The sequence below is a fragment of the Bos javanicus genome, chromosome 29, assembly GCF_032452875.1.
Source record: "Bos javanicus breed banteng chromosome 29, ARS-OSU_banteng_1.0, whole genome shotgun sequence".
NCBI lineage: Eukaryota > Metazoa > Chordata > Mammalia > Artiodactyla > Bovidae > Bos > Bos javanicus.
Window position 1 is genome coordinate 26,559,600 of NC_083896.1, and position 24,818 is coordinate 26,584,417.

Genomic DNA, 24,818 nt, shown 5'->3' on the forward strand with positions numbered 1-24,818 from the left:
ATGGGTGCTGTTCCGCATCCAACCTAAGATTTTCCTAAAGTGACCTTGGCCAGAGAATGGTGTCTACCCAAAACACATGTCATACCTTCATCCAGTAAGTATATATTATCTTCCTCCTCAAGAGCATTCAGTGGCCCCTCAGTCAATGGCCTCCAGAATAAAATCCAAATTCTCTGAAAAGGCTCAGTAGACTTTCTATGATCCAAAGCCCACATCCCCTCTCTGGCCTTATCTCCTATTTTCCTGCATGCCATTCCCAAGGGTACTTACCACATTCCCCAAATATGCCACTCACTTCCACCTAGGCAGTTCCTTCAATCTACATAATCCCCCTTGCCACCATCCCTGCCCACCCAAACCCCATACCTCCACAGGTCAAGCGCTGTTCCTTTGGCTTTATTTTAAATTAGTTCTTACTTCTGTGTATCTCTTTCTCAGATTAGATTGTAAGCTCCTAATGGGCAGAAACTTTCTCATTCATCTATCTCCATATCACCAGCATTTAGTTTAATAAACAAATATATTTCAGATTACATGCCTGCTATGTAAAGAGTATCATTATAGGCGCTGGGGATACAAAAATGAATAAGACAAATTTATAAGGCTTCTCCACAAATTTAATGGAGAAAACCAACAGCATCCCACTCAGTAATTAAAGTGCAAGATAAAATGTAGCATTGACACAAAAGAGGTAGAAAGTAATGCTCTAGCATTCAGATGAGAGACAGGTCCTTTGGCCAGGGATACCTGTGAGGGCTTTCTGGAAGAGGTAGGATCTGAACTCAGCCTTAAAAAAAGAGAGAGAAAGAGAGAGAGACTTGAACCGATGAAGATCAGGTGTTGAAAAAGCAGAAAACAAATGCCTGGAGTCAGGAAATTCAAGGTGTATCTGGTGAATCTTTAGCTTTTAATGTCAGGCTAAGAGATTTGGCAGTTTGCTTTTTTGGTTTTTGGTGGTCAATGGAAGTCACCGAAGTTTTGGGGGAATGGGAGAGATGGGGTGAAAGCAAGACGGTTGAGAGGTGATGGTTGAGGGCTGAGTAAGGGCAGTGTTGCATATACACAACAGAAAATATAGGACATACACAGTTCCAACCAACTCTGGACGAAACATTCACTTCTCTAACACACTATGCATGCCCCCACAGCCCCTCTGAAGACTCACTGACAGCCTGATTTTTTTTTTTCCACCTTTTCCATGGCTACAAAGCTGATGACTTTCCAGAGTTGCAGGGTCCAAGATGCAGATTGCCTTATTGGTCTCCATCTCTGACAGGCCAGGGCCTGCTGTGTATGTGCCACAGTGGAAGCTCCTTTCTCTGGGAAGAGAGCAGGTGCCTCCCTGCTCATGAAGTGGGAGACCACTTTACATCATCCTCCCAACCCCGTCTACTTCTCTCATGATGGGAGTAGCAGCTGAAGACTCTGCCCTGACTCCTCAAGTTCTCCTGGGTGCCATCTCTTCTGGAACCCTGATGGCTCCCTACCCCAAACTCCTTCTCCCCTCCTTCCAGCTGGGTTCACCCTCAGGCACTGGATGCTGCCTCTGTTTCTCTTTTTGAATTAGACTGTCATTCCCTCCAGAGTTCATTCCTCACTTGAGCCCCTAATAGAAGGCCCTCAGAAACTCCTGATTCCCTTTGCTATATGTATCTCCCCAAAAGCCATATGTTGAAAGCTAATTCTCAAGATACTAGTATTTAGAAGTGGGGCTGCTAGGAGGTTATTAGGTCATGAAGGTAGAGACTTCATGAATAGAGTTAGTGCCCTTATAAAGGAGACCCTAGAGAGATTCCTTGTCCCTTCTGCCATGTGAAGACACAGCGAAAAGATTGCCATCTATGAACTTGAAAGCAGACCCTCACTAGAAACTTGCCATTACCTTGCTCTTAAACTTCCAAGCCTCCAGAACTGTGAGAAATGTTTGTTGTTTATAAGCCATTCAGTCTATGGTCTTTTGTTATAGCAGCCTGAACAGATGAAAGCATTACCCTTCTAGCCACTTTCTACCCCAGGAAAGAGATTAGACCTGTGTCCTTTTATCTTCACACTCTCCTAGCAGGGATTTATCGTTGTTGTTGTTCAACCCCACGGACCGTAGCACACCAGGTTCCTCTCTCCTCCACTATCTCCTGGAGTTTGCTCAAATTCATGTCAGTTGAGTTGATGGTGCTATTTAACCTTTGCATCCTCTTGCCTGGTGAACCCCATGGACAATAGGAAGAGGCAGGGAGTTAGGCCTCAAGTCTTCCATCCCATTGATGGATTCCAAGGCAAAGACTCACCAGAATGTAAGTGGCTTCCAAACTGAGACCTTCAGAAATCGGTGCTGCAGAGGGAGTCCCAGGACCTCTCCAAGCCAGACAATTCTCATTGTGACGGAATGTGCCCCTTATCTAATCACAGCAGGGGAGAACTGTGGGAACCTTTAATAGCCTTTCCCTCTGACAGGTTGGATGGCAAGGACAGTGACAGTCATGGCTTTAGTGAAGATGAGTGAGTGGCCTGATAGAAAGGCGACACTGACCTGGGGTTCTCACTCCAGCTTTTCATGAAGATATCGTGGCAATCAGATTCCCTCAGTAGTCCCAGCATCCCTGACTGTAAACAGAAGAGGGTCTGTCTCTTTCAGTTCAAACATCCAGGGAGGCTCAGAGCTAGGGAGTTGAGCCTCCACACACACCTTCATTTTTACAGTTTTGCTCAGGACTCAATGACAAGGCCCCCTCCTACTTTGGAAAGTGATTGGGGCTGCTCTGGGACCGGAAGCAGACATTCAAGGCTCCTGGCTCCACTTGTGGTAACAGGAAATCCATGCCTGGCACTCTCTTGTCCCCATAATAGTTCCAAAATGGGGTCCAACATTCCTAAGGCTCTGGTGGGTACTGGATTTGTTAATAAAAACAGACTCACAGGGCTGTGAAAGTGAATCACTGATAACAGGAGCCCATCTCTCTTTGATTCCTGGGTAGATGTTTCAAACCTTTAAACCTTACCAAATGGAGAATTACATTCCAAAGCCTACCTCAAAGAAGAAGAACAATTTCCTCTAAAATTCCAAGAGGATCAAGCCAATTGTAAATAGGAATATGGCCAGGGAAGTTTATTGGTAATTTCCTGGGGCAGGGTGTGGGAAATGAATGGAGGTCTTCTTGTCTGTGCAGCTGCTGACTGCAGAGCACCTTCACTGAAATTTTGGTCCTAGGATTTTGCTTAGGCACTCATCTAGCTCCACCTCACAAAGCAGGGTCTTCTGGAGAAGGAGCCCCTCTGCCCTGTCATTTTAGCCTGCTCGGAGGACCCTGAGCTGAAAAGGTAGACCCACCTCATTTTTCAAGGGTACAAGAAGGGAGCCTGGGATTGTGTTGAAGGCTTCCCTGGTGGCTCAGATGGTAAAGAATCCACCTGCAATGCAGGAGACCCAGGTTTGATTTCTGGGTCAGGAAGATTTCCCTGAAGAAGGAAATGGCTACCCACCCCACTGTTCTTGCCTGGAAAATCCCATGGACAGAGGAGCCTGGCGGGCTACAGTCCGTGGGGTTGCCAAGAGTCGGACATAATTGAGTGACTAACACACATGCTTGTGTTAAGAAGAACAGAAGAGAGTTCCTTTGAAACCTAGGAGGGACCAGAGGCCACAATGGGTCCAGATGTGGAGAAGGCCTCCCTGCAGCTGGATAAAGCTCGTTGGGTCCTTCTTTTATGTGTAGCCTGTGGGAACGGGGCAGGCTTTCGTATTGATTCTCTCAAGGTTTTCACCTCAACCAAGAGAGGAAAGCAGAACAAGAATTTTTACCTCTGTCTCACTGGTGACACTGCCCAACCTCAAAAGTATAACCACTTCAGCCCTCATAGATGGAAGGCAGGCAGGTGGATTTCAAACTCCTGCCCTAGTCTTCCTTCTCCTCCACAACTCTGTGCCTCAGTCTTTCCTGGGGTGGCTCACTGACTGGAGAGCAGTTGACCCTTTGCTCCCTGAATATCAAAGGGTGACTGTGATAAATCCTCTGCAAGGTACCCCATCCAGGGCTGCCGGAAGGTCCAGATGGCTCACCTGCCCCCAGGGCTGCTTCAGGGCCCTTTCTAATAAAGCCTCCCTCTTCCTGGGGCTCCATTAGCCTTGCACAGTCCACGTGTGTGCAGGGTTAAGCCGTGCCCTTTGCACAAACACACTTGCAGCGTCAGGCATCTTAAAGGACATGTTAACTGAGCTCATCTACCAGTTTTAGCCACAGAAGGGATGAAAGCTTAGGAGAGGCCCTCGCAGCCTTGGCCCTCCCTTACCCCCTGAATCAGAGGGAGGCAAGCCCCTCACACGCACACACTCTTTGCTTACACGCTCAAATAGGATGGGCCTACAGGGAAGCCATCATTACGTGTTGGGGAAGTAGGGCTGGGAGAAGGGGAGGGCAGTGACATGCTCTTGACCCTACTTTAGTGTTTCAGGGTGTTGACTAAGAAACAGGAACCTCCCAACCAGTCTAGCGCTCTCTCCTCTGCACCAGACACCACAGCCTTCTCCACCAGCCTGGGCTCTTTCCCAGCACTGTGGGTGTGGCTCCACTCCCAGCTCAACTTCTGGGGTTTTTCCACTGTACCAGAGCCTCTTCCAATAGCCCTGTCTTGGATTGGCAGCTTGACAGAGAGACCTCACTCTGCAGGAGGCCACACCCCAGCCATTAAAGTCAGAGGATTGGCAGGAGGCCATCTCAGTGGAGCACAGTTCTTGCAGAGCTCCCACACTCAGCCTCCTCTGCAGCTCCCTCAGCTGCAGGCTCATAATGTCACAGACCCTTCCCCTCAGCTGAGCTAGTTCTCAAGCAACCAAATTTCTCCTCCTCATTTTCTTAAGGGAGGCTGACTGTCAGCCACAGATGGGCACAGGCTGTGCCAAGATCTCCATGGCAACCAGAGGCCCCTGTTTCCTGCCTTGGGCGATGATCCAGAGCCAAGACCCGTGGAGGGCTCCCTTGCAGACCCCAGTGGGGCTGACTGTTGCTGCAGGCCCATCACACCCTGCTGTCATTCCTGGAACTTAGGAACAGCCTAGGGAGGAAGCCCAGCTGAGTTTCCCTGGAAGACTTCAGACCCATTGGGAGTTCTCTGAGAAAAGTCCTGGAACGGGGCAGGCTGGGAAGGCTCTTCCCTGGAATCCACCCTCTCCCTCCCATTGATTTCTCAGGGCAGACTGTGGGGCTTCTGGTGGTAAACCTTCTTTAGGGTAATGGGTGAAAGTTGACAATTTCACAGTGTGCTAGTTGGCTTTAGACTTTGCTCTCCCTGGCAGAAGGGGTGCTGGTGGTGGACAGGAGACAGTTTGCAATGGATTAGGCAACAATCCCAGATCCTTGCTACCCCCACCCGATAAATGACCTCTGAGGCATTTGAGGACCTGGCAGGATCTTAACCAGGTGGGTGTTTATCCATGTGGAGTCAAAGACTCGAGAGTGAAAGGGATGGTGGGGTGGGCACCCCGGGAGCATAAATGGAGCTGAAATTCACCACCACAATGTCAAGAACTGGGGAGGCTTCTTCCTAGAGATTCCATCTCCAGGAGAAAGCCAAATCAGAATGCAAAGTAGATCTGTGCCTAGTTCAACCTGCCTTTCCTCTCTGCCCTCTGCAAATCTCCGGGAGGGAACCTGAAATTCAGTTGTGTGGATACTGTACAGGCACGGTTCACAGCCTTCTCTGCTCCCTGGGGGATTCCTTCTCCTTGTCAACTTCTTTTCCCAGTCTCGGGGGAGGGGAGTTTGGTTTTGCTCATCTTGTTCGTTGGGCTTTTATAATGCAGAATCAATACCCAGTTGGGGAAGATTCTGTGGTTGGACTGGCAGTGGAAAGAAGGATTGGGGTCTATAGGATATTAGTCTATATAATAAAGAGAAATAGAAAATATCTCAAGGAAATTTTGGAGGCAGTGGAGGTGGGAAATTGGAAGAGAGTTGCCCTAACTTCTGCTGACTGATGAGAGGAGATTTGACAGGACAGAGAATTCATGGTCAGTGCTGCCATGGACATCACCATCAATCTCCCCTCTCACTTTGCCAAAGGGCAAGTCTCAGGTTTGAGCTATTTGGAAATTACTTGTGACTGCTGAAGGGTGCTTCCTAGTCAGTGCTAGGACACTAAACCTCGTGGATCCAGACTTTGTGAGAATTGTAATAATAATCACTCTCATGTTTCTGGAACACTTAATATGTATGTACCCAGCAGTCCTTTTTGTTGCTGTTGGTCAGCCGCTCAGTCGTGTCTGACTCCTGGACCTCCAGGCTCCTCTGTCCATGGGATTCTCCAGGCAAGAATACTGGAGTGGGTTGCCATGCCCTCCTCCAGGGGATCTTCTGGGCCCAGGGATCGAACCTGTGTCTCCTTTACCATCTGAGCCACTTAGGGAAGCCTCCCAGCCCTCCTACTAAAACCTTTGAAGGCATTGTTTGATTTAATCTTCCCAACTGCCCTGTGGAGAGGGGAACATCATTATTCCTATTTTCCAGAAACAGAACTGAGTCACAGGAGGTAATGACACTTGCCCAAAGTCACACAGCCAGATGAGCTGTCACCTGGCCTCGAAGGCATGAAATCCGGGTGGTGTCCAGGCAAGTTTTCTGCAGGGAGGCCAGGTACAGCAAGCACGATGGGGAGCTCCTCTCTGGAAATTGCTAGGCTGCGCTGAAGAGGGCTCTCTGTGGAAGCCGCCACCTCTCACTGATCCAGCAAAGCAGAAAATCCAAGCTGTCACGAGGCATGGCTCCATGGAAGCTGCCCCTCCTCGGCTCTGAGCGTCAGGAATGTGCCGGGAGCTAACGTGATCATCTAGGACAGCTCCTGTCAGCCTCTTGTGAGTCCTGGGACTGATGCGTGGGGGAACACACGGCCCAGATTAACCCCCTCTGAGGAGGGCCCTGTCTACCTTTCTGTCGAGGCCTTTCAGAATGCAAACATCCCCTGGCAAGCTCCCAGCACTTGGAGAGTCCTGAGGGACAAGGAGGGGCAGATGGCACAGCCTCCATCTGTACTGCCTTCCTCTGTGGCTCCAGACTTACTGTCCCTCAGGAAGAGGGTCTCTGTGGGAGCCTCCGGTTTGGGAGTCAGTGGGTTCGAACCACCCTTCCCACAGGAAGCTCTGACATGATTCCATCTGGACAAGTCACTTTCTAAACCTCATGCCTCGGTGAAATACGAAAAACAGTAGTACCCACCTAATAGGTTTAAGGCCAACAGAATTACTTGGCACAAGGAAATTGCTCAATAGGCCATATTCCTATCTCAGGAAATGAGCTGAGGAGAGAGTCGAGTTTGTGGTCACTGGTCTGACAGTGTGTTTTATCTACTTTGGACTCTAATTGGTTCTGAGCATTCTTCTTGGCCCTGCGCCCAGGCATAGCTCGACCCTTTCCTTAGGTGAAGCTCTTCCAGAACCTGTGCATACCTGCCTTATCCAACCTTTTTTTTTTTTTTTTAATATACTTTATTACCTAGTACTACAGTTGGTTGTATATACAAGTCTGGGCTGGTCAGGGAGGGACTACAGTTTTCCTAATTTTTCTGTGCATAATCCTTTAGCTTATGATGCAAAGCATGTGGCTGTTTCTGGCCACCCCTGGCCATGCTGCCTGGTCATTGCCACACACCGGCTGGTCTCCACCCTTTGCATGGACCCAGAAAGGCAGCCTCTGCCCATGAGACCCTGGCCTCCCTCACTGGTGTTTTTCTCACAGTTTGGAAAGGCACACAGCCATACAGTGTCCAGACAGAGCAGCAGTGTAAGGCCCTTGTCTCCAGAGGACAGTCATGCTGGTGTCTCTCCCTCAGGGAGGCTCTTTGCTTTGGCCTCACATTGCCCTGGGTTTGATTCCTGGCTCCGCCACTCACTGCAAGAACTTGAGCAAATTACCTCCTCTCATGGAGCCTCTGTAAAATGGGGATAGTATTATTTTTCATAGGTTGTGAAATAGCTTTAAATGTAAAGCTCCCAGCACCCAGTAGGTCCCCAATAAATATTAGCTTCCTTTTTAATTCCTGTGGGGCAATCGGGAATGTTGAACTGAAGACACTTCCTAGGGGCTTCCTTGATGGCTCAGATGGTAATGAGTCTGCCTGCAATGCAGGAGACCTGGGTTCAATCTCTGGGTTGGGAAGATCCCCCAGAGAAAGGAAAAGGCAACTCACTCCAGGTTTCTTGCCTGGGAAATCCCAGGGACAGAGGAGCCTGGCGGGCTACAGTCCATGGGGGTGGCAAAGAGTCAGACACCACCGAGGCGCTAACACTAGGAAGCCCTCGAGAGCCCTGGGCTAAGAAGAGAAAGGTCGCCGGGAGCCGGGGGAGACCGATGATACCACCTGCCTCCCCACCTGCGCTGCCTCCTCTGAGCAGGAGCTGGGCCAGGGCCATTCTGAGACAAGTGAGCAGCCTCCCTGAGGCCAAGAACCAGACACTCCAGCCAACTGTCGGGTACCAGCCCCTCCATGTGCTCAGGCTGCATCTCAGAGCTACGGGAGCAAAGGTGCCAAGGAGGGGAGGTCTCTGGGGACAGAAACACAGATAAGAGGAAGGCCGTCTCCACAGGCCTGCTTTGCTCTTCTAGTTCCCACACTCGGCAGACACCCTCTTGCAATGCACAACTGGCCAACTCCAGTCAGGCTGGAAGGATTTCTGCACCCATTCCACAACAACAGACAGACAGATGCCCACACCGGACAATCTTAGTTTCCATTTCAGCTGAAGGAAGAGCACAGGGCCTAGGGCTTTTTTGGGAAAGAAATGTGTTTCTTAAGTCTTCTTTCTGAATCATGTAGCACTAGCCAGCTGCAACTGAGCAGCACTGGTGTTCAGCAAATATCAGTCATTGTCACAATGTTTGCCATTCGCAAACAGCACTTACACCACTCTATTCAATGCACTTCCCTAAACTCACTGTTTTACACAGTCTCATCCTTAACAAATATGTGCCTGATAAACCAGTTTCGTTTAATTTACAAAAAAGTATATCACTGGTTTTAGAAAAGGCGGATGAACCAGAGATCAAATTGCCAATATCCACTAGATCATTGAATAAGCAAGAGAGTTCCAGAAAAACATTTATTTCTGCTTTATTGACTATGCCAAAGCCTTTGACTGTGTGGATCACAATAAACTGTGGAAAATTCTTCAAGAGATGAGAATACCAGACCGCCTGACCTGCCTTTTGAGAAATCTGTATGCAGGTCAGGAAGCAACAGTTAGAGCTGGACATGGAACAACAGACTGGTTCCAAATAGGAAAGGGAGTACGTCAAGGCTGTATATTATCACCCTGCTTGTTTAACTTATATGCAGAGTACATCGTGAGAAACACTGGTCTGGAAGAAGCACAAGCTGGAATCAAGATTACCGGGAGAAATATCAATAACTTCAGATATGCAGATGACATCACCCTTATGGCAGAAAGTGAAGAAGAACTAAAGAGCCTCTTGATAAAAGTGAAAGTGGAGAGTGAAAAGTTGGCTTATAGCTCAACATTTAGAAAACTAAGATCATGGCCTCTGGTCCCATCACTTCATGGCAAATAGATGGGAAAACAGTGGAAACAGTGGCTGACTTTATTTTTCTGGGCTCCAAAATCACTTCAGATGGTGATTGCAGCCATTAAATTAAAAGACGCTTACTCCTTGGAGGGAAAGTTATGACCAACCTAGACAGCATATTACAAAGCAGAGACATTACTTTGCCAACAAAGGTCTGTCTAGTCAAGGCTATGGTTTTTCCAGTAGTCATGTATGGATGTGAGAGTTGGACTATAAAGAAAGCTGAGTGCCAAACAATTGATGCTTTTGAACTGTGGTGTTGGAGAAGACTCTTGAGAGTCCCTTGGACTGCAAGGGGATCCAACCAGTCCATCCCAAAGGAGATCAGCCCTGGGTATTCATTGGAAAGACTGAAGTTGAAGCTGAAACTCCAATACTTTGGCCACCTGATGCAAAGAGCTGACTCATTTGAAAAGACCTTGATGCTGGGAAAGATTGAAGGCGGAGGGGAAGGGGACGACAGAGGATGAAATGGTTGGATGGCATCACCGACTCAATGGACATGGTTTGGGTGAACTCCAGGAGTTAGTGATGGACCGGGAGGCCTGGTGTGCTGTGGTTCATGGGGTCACAAAGAGTCGGACATGACTGAGTGGCTGAACTGAACTAAACTGATATCTCTATCTGATCCTTACTCAAGCCCCTGGAGGGGTGCTAACCACACCGTAGAAAACACTGGGCTAGTGGACACCTAGCAGTTGGGTCATGTGACAAGCTCATACACACATCAGGGGTAAAAGCATGAGCTCAGTAACTTTGCTGCTCTATCACAAGGACCTGAAGATAGCTCCTAGGGGTTTGGGTTGTGGACAAAGAACCCAAATCACTGGCCAAATCAGTGAACAAAGGATGTCGTGGCCATCAAGTCATCAGCCACTGTAGCCACTCCCAACAGTGCACCCTGAGCAGATGAAAAAGAATAGGATGCTCACACCAGACAGCTGAGGTGCATGCCAAAGGAATAATTTCATTAAGCCCAGACAAAGTGAATCTTCCCATACAAAGTGCTAAATTCATTAACTTCAGATATTTGTTTTTTTCTTTAATTAGCAGAAATCTTTTCGTGTTCAACTACCTGGTTTGTTTTTCGCAACACTCCTATATATCCTGCCTCTTCCCTTACCTGTTCAGGACAGTCCTTCAGAGCTGAGAGTCTGTCTCTTGGGCTTAAGTCTTCAGTATGTCTGCTGAATAAAATGTAATTCTCAAGCTTTTTGGTTGTGCTTTTTTTTTTTTCCCTCCAGTTTAAAGCAATCATCTTATGGGGCCTCTAGTCATGAAATGGTGAACATTCATCTTGATTCTAAAACCAAACCACCAAAATTCAATAATGACTCTCTGGTTAAACATGGTGGGTTGAACTCACATGTTTATCTTAGGTCCTTCCCTAGATCCCACTAAAGTAATGGGAAAAGAACATACAAAAGTATAATCATACAAAGACCCAGAGACTGGAAGAGGAGACAACCACAGATGGGGTCTGCTGACAATTGTTTAGAAGGTTGAAATCAGCGTGACCAGCACCAGATGAAATTCAAGTGTTCACAGAGGGGCGTGGGGAAGAGATGGAAGCTGATTTGCCCTGCAAAACACTTAGATGGGCTTGGGAATTGGAAGGAGTGCAGTGTGGGGTTGAAACAATGGATATGAGACTCTTAGACACCCAGATTCCTATCTCTATATGTGCAACAAAATGACTGCCTCCTGCCTCCACCCTCACTGAAAATAGGGGGTCTATTTTCTGGGGAAATGCAATCAGGATGAAGTACAGTGGTGAGAGGTACTGGCTAAAGACAGGGGCACAAGAGCATGTCTGCATACAAACAGAGAAGCCCTTTCTTGAGGCAGTTCCCAGAGAGTTAGCATGAAGCTTATACTCCCTAGAGACATGGAGCTCCTTCTCTGGAGAGATGAATGGCCTCAAAGAAAAGTTCCCTAAATACTGACTTTTGAGAGACTCAGGTGGCAAAGCTGCCTCCCGTTACCCTCATGGAAGCCCTTTATAGCCCTTTGACAGACCTGTCTGTGCACACTGAGCTTCTAACCCACTTTATTTTATTTTATTTTATTTTTTAAACAGTATTCATTTAATCAAAAACTGTGATACAGCCATTTTGAAAGATACAGGTGAGGCAATGTGCATGGGGGAATGTATACGAGAGCTAATATTCCCATCTTCCATAGTGGGAAGTCAATTGATAATGTATAAAAATTTTAAATTAACAACTATACTACCAACTCTTATCTAGAAATCTGGAGGGAAATGTCAGAGGAAACAGCTTTAAAAACTTAAAGTATAAGCCTAGGGAATAGGAGAGAAGGTAGTTTGCTTTTATTTTTCTTAGTATTGTATTATTTGACCTGTAAAAATGATATACATGCTCTTGTGTGACATAAAAAATAAGTTTTAAAAATGTTAAGACTGTGATAACAAAATGGAAACACAACCTCTACTGGCAACTTGGCTATTATTTTGGAAGCAACTTCTACTCTATAGAAAAAAAAAGTGGTGAAAATTACTTAGGAGAAACACTTTACTTAATTTCATTTTGAAAATTTACGGGAGCTGGTGGTAGAAATGTATAATATAGGGATTTCTTGAGAACAACCCACTTTAAAACAACTTGCTCAAATAGAAGTGCCAGCTGAGGGGTTTTACAGTCTGTCCAGAGTTTGGAGTAAAGTAGCCACAGGAATGTTAGAAGATGGAGCCAGCTGAAAACTGCATGCATGCTGCATCACTTCAGTCGTATCCGACTCTTGTGACCCCGTGGACTGTAGCCCGCCAGGCTCTTCTGTCCATGGGGATTCTCCAGGCAAGAATACTGGAACTGGAGAGGGTTGCCATGCCCTCCTCCAGGGGATCTTCCTGACCCAGGGACCAAACCTGCTTCTCTTACGTCTCCTTCATTGAGAGGGGGTTGTTGTTGTTGTTGTTTTAAGCGCTAGTGCCACCTGGAAAGCCCACTCAAAACTGTGGTGAAGGACAAACAGTTGGTCAAGAAAGGTACCCTGGTTGGCTGTGGTGCAGGACATCTTTTTTTTTTTTTTTGACATCTGTTTGGCCTGCAGGTTCACTGTCCTCTTCTCCATCATGCTTTGGGCTCTGAGGGGCTGACCTGAAGGACACACACAGTAGCGGTACCCCCTCCCTCTGCCATCCCTGGAGACTGGGGGAGAGGGCGAGTGAGATGGAGCCCTCCATGTGGGACTGAGCTGTCTGTGTCCCTGGACTCCTGTCTTTCCTGGTAACTACTTCTTTCTGTTGCCCCATCAGGCCTAGGACTGGTAACTAGGATACCACACTACAACTTAGGGTTTCTCTGCCTGCGCTGCACTCTGCCTGCACCTTGGGAAACCGTACCTTTATTAATCTCTTCAAATTACCCAGCTTGAGGGTGCCATTTATTTCCTGCCAGGACTCTGACTTGAAACACCAAACAATATTTACATTATCAAAATGTGAAAACTGACTACTGATTACCAGAGGAACCTGTGAAATAACTATATTGGGAAGCTGGAGAAAGGGAAATGGGAACAATGGTATAAGAACACCAAATCCTTAACTGCCATAGTAGTAGTGAATAACAAAATTGATAAACTGAGAATGGAATAATATAAGCTAAAAGAGTTGAAAGTGATGACTTCTGTGAAGAGGGAAGTTGATGGACATGATGTTTCGGTATGTACCCTTTATGCTTTTGATTTTTTAAATTATGAGCACGTATAAATATGCAAAAAATTTAATTTTAAAAAAGTAAAATGTCAGGAGAAAACAGGACAGTGAAAACTCTTTGAATTCTTCAGAGGACCTGGTGCATAATGGTTGCTTAGGTACCAACAGCAGAGTTGAACCCTATGTGGCTCTCCTTTAGAGCTTCGGGTCCCCAAGAATCTGTCACTGCTCTTCAGGAAAATGTGCTTGACAGTGTGTGTGGCCTGATAGCAGGGTGGGGAGACAATAAGGCGATTAGGGAGAGAGGTCAATAGTTCGCAGCTGCATAGATTTGCTTTGAGGAGCAGAGCCTGAATCTTAGCTCTCCACTCTCAACTAGGAGTCAGGGTCTTTAGGCAAGTTATTTCACCTCTCCATTCCTCAGTTTATTAAGTCCCATGAGGGCACAGTCTATTATAACCATCATCTTTTCCTGACCAGAGACTTTATATAGTGGGGGCTGTAGACTGATGCATACTAGGAGCTTGATAAATGAGTGAATCCTTAACTATAAAGAGGAACACATTTGAGTCAGTTCTAATGAGGTGAATGAACCTAGAGTCCATTATACAGAGTGAGATAAGTCAGAAAGAGAAAGACACATTGTATATTAATGCATATATATGGAATCTAGAAAGATAGTACTGACGATCCTACTTGCAGGGTGGCGAAGGAGACACAGACATTTTGGACACAGTGCTGGAAGAAGAGGGTGGGAAGATATGAGAGAATACATTGAAACGTATTTATTACCATATGTAAAACAGATAGCTGGTGAGTTCGATATATGACTCAGGGAACCCAAAGCCAGTGCTCTGCGACAACTTGGAGGGGTGGGATGGAGAGGCAGGTGGAAGTGGGGGTTCAAGAGGGACAGGACATATGTATGCACACCTAATGCTGATTCATGTTGATGTGTGGCAAAAACCATCCGAATATTGTCAAGTAATAATCCTCTAATTAGAAAACTGTAAAAAAAAAAAAAACTGAGTTAATCATAAGGATTAATTAAGAATGTACATATAACATGGCAAATGTTTGGTAAATAGATCAAATAAATATTAATTTTTTTCCCTCTTACTTTCTGCCACAGTTCCCTATCAATGTTGATATCAATCAGCTTTGAGCTGAAGTCTGATAGAGGTAAATAATAATAAATGGTATGAAGAACAATTATTGAGTCTTTAATTTTTGCCTTGCAAGCTTATATTAGCTTATTCAATTTTTACTTCCTAAGTACTCTTATTATGCCCACTTTACAAGTGAGAATGCTGAGGCATAAGCAGTGAAGGCCGAGTGCGGAAGAATTAATGCTTTTGAACTGTGGTGTTGGAGAAGACTCTTGAGAGTCCCTTGGACTGCAAGGAGATCAAACCAGGAGATTTCCTAAAGGAAATCCATCCTGAATATTCATTGGAAGGACTGATGCTGAAGCTGAAACTCCAATACTTTGGCCACCTGATGCAAAGAGCTGACTCATTTGAAAAGACCCTGATGCTGGGAAAGATTGAAGGCAGGAGGAGAAGGGGACAACAGAGGGTGAGATGGTTGGATGGCATCACTGACTCAATGCACATAAGTTTGAGCAAGCTCTGGGAGTTGGTGATGGACAGGGAAGCCTGGGATGCTGCAGTTTGTGGGGTTGTAAAGGGTCGGACACGACTGAGCAACTGAACTGAACTGAATGGCATAGCTAGTAAGCGGTGGACTAGGATTTGAACACAGGAGCTCAGGTTTAGAGCTGAAGCACTTACTCATTACTAGATTGTCAACAACCTATTCATGTAACCCAGAAAATGGATCACTATCAGGTTTTTCAGGAAATTCCTTCTTGCCTAAGCAATACTTGTGATATGCTACTGTCCAGACAACAAAGTCACCACTTTTGGGTCTGGGGATGTGTTCAGTGAAGGCTGTTAGTGACCTTGTTTTGAAGAGAAACCCATTCACGTATTTTATCAAGCCTCAAGGTTGCTCTCTTGCTAACTCAGCATATCTTCTTATTCTTTGATCCCAACGTCTTTAAAAAAATAATTTTATTTACTTATTTTTGGCTGTGCTGGGTCTAGTTGTGGAGGGCGGAGGCTACTCTCTAGGTGCGGTTTGAGGGCTTCTCCTTGTGGTGGCTTCTCTTGTTGCAGAGCGCAGGCTCTAGAGTGCTGGCTCAGTAATTGTGATGCATGGGGCTTAGTTGTTCTGTGGCACATGGGATCTTTCCCGTCAGGGATCGAACCCATGTCTCCTGCATTGGCAGGCCAGTTCTTTACCACTGAGCCACCAGGGAAGCCCCCAGCTTCCTTTTTCAAAATATTTTTTTAGTGAAATATAGCTGATTTACAATGTTGTGTTAGTCTCACGTGTATAGCAAAGTGGATCAGTTATACATATGCATATACCCATTCTTTCAGATTCTTTTACCATATTGGTCATTATGGAGTATTGAGCAGAGTCCCCTATGCTATACAGTAGGTCCTTATTAGTTATCTATCTTATATATAGTAGTGTGTATATGTCAACCCCAACCATCCATTAATCCCTCCTCCTGCTTACCCCCTGGTAACCATAAGTTTGTTTTCTACGTAGATTCCAACTTCTGTCTTTAAGAAAAAATCTTAGCAAGTAGTTAAGATATAATACGCTGTGCTTCTTTTCCCATTCCCACGAATAAAAAAAAAGGAAAGTTTTCTTCCCTAAATGTAAAACACAAGATATGAAATGACACATTCATTTCAAACAAATTTTGGATTCTAATTTATAGTTTCTTTTAACTTACAGTTGTCCTTTAATCTATATTTTACATTTTACATCCCAGGAAAGAATACAGAAACATTCTCTTCAGGTTCTCAAAAGACTGGAAAGAGTTTATTTCATAAATACTGCAACTGAAGTGTGCAATTAGTTATAAGCAATTTCATATAGGTAATTTGGAGAATGCAGGGCACCACTAAGAAGTGAGTATTAATAAGTCTATTAAAGATAAGCCATGAAAATTAGTTTTGGGGGGCAGTTTTGGGTGGGGTAAAAGTACAAAACTAAGCACCTTTACTGTTCATTGAGGGAATTTTCTTCCATTCAGGTTTCTAAACAAGGAACTTAAGAAGATGTTGCCTTTTACTGTGTGGCTCAGTGAAAACCTATATCAGCAGACACTCACCTGACACATATCAAGTGTTGGACTCTGTCCCAAGTGTCCTGTATACTCTGTTATCCTCACGGTAACCCTACCAGCTAAGTGCTACTAGCAGTTCAGTTCAGCCGCTCAGTCATGTCCGACTCTTTGCGACCCCATGAATCGCAGCACGCCAGGCCTCCCTGTCCATCACCAACTCCTGGAGTTCACCCAAACTCATGTGCATTGAGTCAGTAATGCCATCCAGCCATCTCATCCTCTGTCGTCCCCTTCTCCTCCTGCCCCCAGTCCCTCCCAGCAGCAGGGTCTTTTCCAATGAGTCAACTCTTCGCACGAAGTGGCCAAAGTATTGGAGTTTCAGCCTCAGCATCATTCCTTCCAAAGAACACCCAGGACTCATCTCCTTTAGGATGGACTGGTTGGATCTCCTTGCAGTCCAAGGGGCTCTCTCAAGAGTCTTCTCCAACACCAGAGTTCAAAAGCATCAATTCTTTGGCACTCAGCTTTCTTCACAGTCCAACTTTCACATCCATACATGACTACTGGAAAAACCATAGCCTTGACTAGACAGACCTTTGTTGGCAAAGTAATATCTTTGCTTTTTAATATGCTATCTAGGTTGGTCATAACTTTCCTTCCAAGGAGTAAGCGTCTTTTAACTTCATGGCTAAAATCACCATCTGCAGTGATTTTGGAGCCCCCCAAAAGTCTGACACTGTTTCCACTGTTTCCCCATCTTTTTCCTATGAAGTGATGGGACCAGATGCCATGATCTTAGTTTTCTGAATGTTGAGCTTTAAGCCAATTTTTTCACTCTCCTCTTTCACTTCCATCAAGAGGCTTTTTAGTTCCTCTTCACTTTCTGATGAACTATGATGAAATATGATAAACCTGATGAACTATGAATGGAGGTTCGTGACATTGTGCAGGAGACAGGGATCAAGATCATCCCCAAGGAAAAGAATTGCAAAAATGCATTGTACAGGCTTTTTAGTTCCTCTTCACTTTCTGATGAACTATGATGAAATATGATGAACGTGATGAACTATGGACGGAGGTTCGTGACATTGTGCAGGAGACAGGGATCAAGACCATCCCCAAGGAAAAGAAATGCAAAAAAGCAAAATGGTTGTCTGAGGAGGCCTTACAAATAGCTGTGAAAAGAAGACAAGTGAAAAGCAAAGGAGAAAAGGAAAGATATTCCCATTTGAATGCAGAGTACCAAAGAATAGCAAGAAGAAATAAGAAAGCCTTCCTCAGTGAGCAATGCAAAGAAATAGAGGAAAACAACAGAATGGGAAAGACTAGAGATCTCTTCAAGAAAATTAGAGATACCAAGGGAACATTTCATGCAAAGATGGGCTTGATAAAGGACAGAAATGGTATGGACCTAACAGAAGCAGAAGATATAAAGAAGAGGTGGCAAGAATACACAGAAGAACTGTACAAAAGAGAGCTTCATGACCCAGATAATCACGATGGTGTGATCACTGACCTAGAGCCAGACATCCTGGAATGTTAAGTCAAGTGGGCCTTAGAAAGCATCACTATGAACAAAGCTAGTGGAGGTGATGGAATTCCAGTTGAGCCATTTCAAATCCTGAAAGATGATGCTGTGAAAGTCCTGCACTCAACATACCAGCAAATTTGGAAAAGTCAGCAGTGGCCACAGGACTGGAAAAGGTCAGTTTTCATTCCAATCCCAAAGAAAGGCAATGCCAAAGAATGCTCAAACTACTGCACAATTGCACTCATCTCACACGCTAGTAAAGTGAAGCTCAAAATTCTCCAAGCCAGTCTTCAGCAGTACGTGAAACGTGAACTTTCAGATGTTCAAGCTGATTTTAGAAAAGGCAGAGGAACCAGAGATCAACTTGCCAACATCCACTGGATCATCAAAAAAGCAAGAAGAGTTCCAGAAAAACATCTATTTCTGCTTTATTGACTATGCCACAGTCTTTGACTGTGTGGATCACAATAAACTGGAAAATTCTTCAAGAGATGGGAATACCAGACCACCTGACCTGCCTCTTGAGAAACCTGTATGCAGGTCAGGAAGCAACAGTTAGAACTGGACATGGAACAATAGACTGGTTCCAAATCAGGAAAGGAGTACATCAAGGCTGTATATTGTCACCCTGCTTATTTAACTTATATGCAGAGTACATCATGAGAAACGCTGGACCGGAAGAAGCACAAGCTGGAATCAAGATTGCTGGGAGAAATATCAATCACCTCAGATATGCAGATGACACCACCCTTATGGCAGAAAGTGCTACTATAACACTCAGTTAATAGATGAAGAAGAAACTGATGCACAGATTAAGTCACATAGCTAGTGAGCTTCGAAGTGGGACTTGAGTCCAACAGTGTAGGTTCAAAGTCTGGGCTCTAATGACTCTGCTACACCATGGGTCTGCCACTGCTGAGGCGGCAATTCATCCTGGGAGGGCCTGATATAGCACTCCTTTTTTTCTGCTTCTTACATCTGTGGGTCTTGGGTGACAAGAATCTGATTGTACAAGTAAAAATTCCAAGGAATTTTTGTATTCAGGCCAGACATAGCCTGTTCTTATGGATAACTGGGTACCAGAAGTAGCACACTAACGGGGAAGACCAAAATTCACAAAATTTAGCTTACATAAAGGGGACCATTAGTGGATTCTCTAAGGAGATAAGCCCCCTGTCAGGGTTTATCTTAAAGGGTATAAGTGTGTTCACAGGTGTTTCTTTGCTAGAAAAATCTCTGTAGGCTAGAAAAATGATTTTAAGTGCATGGAAAAAAAAGTCTTGGAGAAAATGCACTAAGCACTACCTCAAGAGACTGAGACTTGGGGGTAAGGATACAGAAACATTTTCTATTTTATATATATCAGTACTATTCAAACCTTAAACCTTAAAAAATAATACTTTTGTAATTAAAAAATGGACATTAATGGTCAGTGATCTTTTCATTCCCTTTTCACTATTCAGTTCACCACTCAGCTACTTGAACCAGAAAGATACACATTTGAGTAAAGGTGGTCTGTGAATTCTAACACCTAGTGAACCTGAATTTGACGTGCTGCTGCTGCTGCTGCTAAGTCGCTTCAGTCGTGTCCGACTCTGTGCAACCCCATAGACGGCAGCCCACCAGGCTCCCCCGTCCTTGGGATTCTCCAGGCAAGAACACCGGAGTGGGTTGCCATTTCCTTCTCCAATGCATGAAAGGGAAAAGTGAAAGTGAAGTTGCTGTGTCGTGTCTGACTCTTCGCGACCCCATGGACTACAGCCTACCAGGCTCCTCCATCCACGGGATTTTCCAGGCAAGAGTAGTGGAGTGGAGTGCCATCGCCTTCTCTGGAGTTTGACATGAGGGGAGGGCAAATCCAGTGAGGTAAGTATAGACATTTCTGTAATTGCAACTAGCATATAGTTGAGTCTTGTTTTTCAATCCAATCTGACAGTCTTTATCTTTTAGAGTGTTCAGTCTAATTCCTAAGGTGTGTGCTAGGCTTCTCAGGTGGCTCAGATGGTAAGGAATCTGCCTGCAATTCAGAAGACCTGGGTTCGATCCCTGGGTAGGGAAGATCCCCTGGAGAAGGGAATGGCAATCCACTCGTGTTCTTGCCTGGAGAATTCCATGCACAGAGGATCCTGGCGGGCTACCATCCATGGGGTCACAGAGTCAGACACAACTTAGCAACTGAACAAGAGGATGGGTTTAAGCCTTGCTTAATACCATCTTGGGCTTCCCTGGTGGCTCAGAAGTTAAAGCAACTGCCTGCAATGCAGGAGACCTGGGTTTGATCCCTGGGTTGGGAAGATCCCCTGGAGAAGGAAATGGCAACCCACTCCAGTATTCTTCTCTGGAGAATCCCATGGATGGAGGAGCCTGGTGGGCTACGGTCCACGGGGTCACAAAGAGTCGGACACGACTAAGCGACTTCACTAATACCATCTTGCTATTTATTTCTATGACTACAGATAAGTAAAATTTAAAGATTAAGCCAGTTTTACCTCATGCGTCAGCCTACTTTTAAAGATAATTTTTCTTTTCTGGTCACACACAGGGCTTATGGGATCTCAGTTCCCTGACCAGAAATCAAACCTGGGCCCACAGCAGTGAGTGCCAAGATTTAACCACTAGGCCGCCAGGGAATTCCCGTCAGCCTATTTGTTATCCATCCCAAAAAACAGCAGGTTACTAGGTGGCCAGAGAGGCTATATAGGTTTTTCAAGCTGCATCGTTAGGGGAAATGGGAACACCTGGACCTCTGGCTCCACTTCAACAGGTACAATTAATTCCATGTTTGTCATATTAGGGGTTCTGGGAAAGACTTATGAAAACGGACTCTGCAGGTAGCTCCCAAAGTCTTTTCTGTAACTTAAATACACACCCGATTGAGGATATGGACTACAAACCAAGTCTGATCATCCTTGAACCAAGTTCTAGGAACTGCTCCAGCTCTGGATAATTAAAGAGCTGAAAATAACTAAGACTCCCCTGGCCTTAGGAACTGGAAGAACAGCTGAGTCTTGAAGAAGCTAAACTGGGAAAGGGCAGAGGTAATGCACTGAGGAATCCCATGCAAGTTCTGACACTGGAAACAGCAAACCTAAGTTTAAAATGGGCAGCTTTCCATCCCAGGGCCACTGTGGCTCCAGACGACATATGCACCAATAGGAAATCAGTTTCTGGATTAAACCCTCGGCCTGGATGAGTGGGTTACCTTTCTCAGTTATGGATGTTTGAGCAATCATTTTTTTCAGATTGAAGCAGGCAACACAAGGTATCCCACTCATTTTGTAGTGTAAGTCCAAAGTAAACTAGACTACTGATTTTATGCTTTTTTCCAGGAGAAACTCATTCTTCTGGGGCACGGCATGCCTTCCCTATGCTGACATTTTGTAGCCTTCCAGGCTAATGGGCCCTGCTAAGCAGACTAATCCCATAAGGTGATTTGCCTTAAAACCACCACGCAGTAGAACTGGAGGCAGAAATGACCAACAGGGTAAAGGAAAAACTGGGCAAGAAAACCCTGGGCTGGGGAATAAAGGCTTCCAACTTCACCAGGAAGTGGCTACTGGAGTTTAGCAATCTAGGGTAAGCCCTGCCACTTACTGGGGTAAATTACTTAACATCAAAGCCTTTTCTAAAGGTGCTTGGCACAGTGCTGATTTATCACGGCTCTCAATTACCAGTAGCTGCTATCATTTTCCACAATGGGAAGGTGGGGTCATGGTAGGCCTGAACAGCTGCCAAAGTTCAATTTGAAAGGACTCCAAGGATCAAGTATATCAGATGTTAGCTGGACTTGAAACTTAGAGTTACCTTTGGTGAAATCTCTTAAGTCCTTCATTCCTTATAAGACTTCATATCTTCCTATTTATCAGAATTCCACTTAGTTTGGACCTAGTTTTCCAGTCTGGATTATTCCAAAGTCCTATGTAGGTTTTGGCATTTCTAATTGCTGGACTTTTTATCTACAAGCCAACCAACCGTAATTCCCTCACAAAAACAATTTATGCTTAAAATTTTCCCCAAGACTCACCCACACCTAATGGGTAAAGTCTGAACTTTTAAAAATAGCTCTTAGTAAAAAAAAAAATCTTATTGACTTGACTGCACTCGGTCTTTGTTGAAGCATTCGGGATTTTTTGTGTGTGTGGCATGCAGATCTTCAGGTGCGGCCTGGGAACTCTTAGTTGCGGCCTGTGGGATCAAGTTCCCTGATCAAGGATGGAACCAGAGTTCCCTGCACTAGGCTTGCAGTTTCAGCCACTGGACCACCAGGGAGGTCCCAAGACCCGAATTCCCTACCTTGGCATACAAAGCCATTTGCAACTTGAATTAAACTGATTTTCTTCCGCCTCTTGTCACTTTCAACTCTCCAACACTATTGCCCCAAAATGCCTTTCCTTTCCTTCACACCTTCATCATGCCCTTCCCTCTTCTATCTTCAAGGCTGAGCTAAAATGTCACCTCTTTAGTGAAGCCTACCCATTTCCCCAATGGTTTCTTCCTTCACGTTCCATTATACTTATCACTTAATCTTTAACAGAGAACTTACCCGAGACATACTCTTTCTTCTATTTCAAACATTTTTTGATCTGCTCCATTGCTATTGCTTATAGAGTAGTTGTGACAATCATACATTTGAAATGTACTTTGTAAAACTGTAAGTTATAACACACCATCACTATACTGGTCTGGAAGAGAAACGGCAGGACTGAAGCAGAAGAGTGATGTTGTTGCTTTCCTTTTACTGGTTCGAAGTCTGAACTGGTTTTTGACCTACTGCAGCCACTTTATATGGAAAATAACCAGCTTGTATAATGGCTTAAAAAAGTAATGAGTAGCCCTCGAGCAACCCAACCAAGTAAGCACCACATGTAAGGAGAATCCAAAGGATGTGTTGCAGTTAAGAGTATCTATAAAAAGTTTTACTTTTTCCTGTAATTTTAATACAAGACATCTAAAGTCTTAGATAAATATTGAGTTGATCCTATTAGGAACAAAATATGGCATGGATTCTAAAAACATGAACATATCTTTTTTTTCCTTTGCATTTAGGCTTTGCAGTTACTATGTAATGATTATCACTTTGCCAACAGTCAGATACTAGAGAAAGAGAGATATGAGAAACATCTTTTATTTTTTTTCTAAAGAGGTGAAAATAAGTAAGATTTCTTATATTTCTCACTCATAAGATTTTTAAACTCTTAAAAATGCAATTGCCTCTTTTCAAAGCACATGCCATCTTAAAAAAAATCTTAGCAATGTACATTTGCACTCAAAGAAAAACATGCAGCGCCATTGTCCTCTGACAAAATTCTGCATAAAAACCTCACACGACTTTCTGCACACATGTCCCCTCTTTATCATTTAGGGACTCCAAACCACAAACATTCAGTGCAATATTTATTGTTTCTTATTTCCGTAGGAAACACAGGACCAATGATGTCTTCTGACTACAACTGTTTCTGGATGGCTGAGCAACAGTCTCCCTCTGCTTTATTTTAAAGTACTCTCTTTAACTTGCTGATGTAAGGTACAACTAGAATTCAGCAAAACTTGAGGATCCAAGTGGAAGATGGAGGAGAAATACTTAAGGTGTACCCTGTGCCATAAACTTAGGAAAAAAATTTACACAGAAAAAAAACAAAACAAAAACCTCAGATTTATCAATGCACCCTTTTAAAAAGTGTTTTTTTTTTTTTTTAAATTTCTGAAAGCAGCTTAATGTGAATCAAAAGCAGTTCCTGAGTAACTGCAGTAAACAGTGTCTTTTTAAAATATATATATATATATATTTGCAACTTAGCTCATTTTGGTTCTGCCTTAATTTACTTCCCCAGCTTTTAGTTTAATCACAGTTCCTTTCCTTTCAGTTCTCAATGTGCAAGTACAACAGCATCAGCTCCAAGAGTCGGCGCGCTGCAGATGTTTCTTGTCACTTCTGTGTGATCGCCTGCATGTCTGTCAGGCCAGGTTTCCAGAGTTACTGCAGGCCACAGTTCTCTCAGTCTCACAAAACCTGTGAGAGCTGCAGACACTTCACGTTTTCTTCATCAGACGCCGTGACTGCCACGTGTGGAGCTTGTTGTAGGCTGTCTGGAGCATCTCCTCTATGTGACTTACCAGCTGAAAAACAAACACAACACTCTTAAGCAACAACGGGCTAATGGCTGGTGAGGTTAATGCTTCTGACTCAGATCTGGTACATATTTCAGAGCGCAGTTGCAAAGCTCTTTTTTATTTCCCCAATGAGGCAATATGCAGGCCCTCTGTGAAGGTTCTCAGATACATTTCATATAGAAAGGTAAGAGGGATGGGGGCGGTGTACAGTATAGGCTGAAGTTCACCTGCTCTGCCTACGCTGTATGTCTGCCCTGTCATTAACCAGCCACAGAACAACAGGAAAATCTGTGTTACAGGTCTCAGTTTCTTCTGTCAAATCAGAGGTTTCGAGATTTAAACATTGGACTTCTAAGTAAAATCCAGAGGGCATCAACACTATCTGAGAGAAAATATAAAAAATGCCCTACTCCCCTGAAGATTCTGAGGCAGCAGGTCTGAGATGATACCCAGGAATCTTTTGATTTTCAAAAGCTTCTGAACTTAATTCTGCTGAACAGCCAAGCTTGAGAAGCACTTTTCTATGTTCTCTAGGTCTTTTCCAGCTCTCAACACTTCAGGATTTCCACATAATAGGTTACAGAAAAATGTAATTAGTCTTAAACCTCCACACAAGTACTATGAAACCCCTTCTGTCAGGACTATGTACTTTGAGTAGAAAAAATTTTTGCCCTCATCATAACTAGAAGTCAAAAGGACCACACTGATCTAAGCTGATAAAGGCTCCTGAGGTAGAATGTCCTTGGATTATTTATTTCCTTGGAAGTGGACAGTGTAATTTACATG

General features: G+C 44.6%; 1 protein-coding gene and 1 long non-coding RNA gene across 2 annotated transcripts in view; one reads left to right on the forward strand and one right to left on the reverse strand.

Moving 5' to 3' along the window:
- Nucleotides 1-12,888: 12,888 nt before the first annotated feature.
- LOC133241135 (uncharacterized) lies at nucleotides 12,889-23,341 on the forward strand. The gene is made up of 3 exons (XR_009734523.1): nucleotides 12,889-13,248; nucleotides 14,375-14,424; nucleotides 19,385-23,341. It is a non-coding gene; the product is annotated as an uncharacterized LOC133241135 (long non-coding RNA).
- GTF2H1 (general transcription factor IIH subunit 1) overlaps nucleotides 23,031-24,818 on the reverse strand; it is a 29,381-nt gene continuing 27,593 nt past the window's right edge. The window contains exon 15 of the mRNA XM_061406256.1: nucleotides 23,031-24,038. Coding sequence (XP_061262240.1) covers nucleotides 23,952-24,038 — 87 coding nt within the window. The 3' untranslated portion in view covers nucleotides 23,031-23,951. The remainder of the gene's footprint in view (nucleotides 24,039-24,818) is intronic.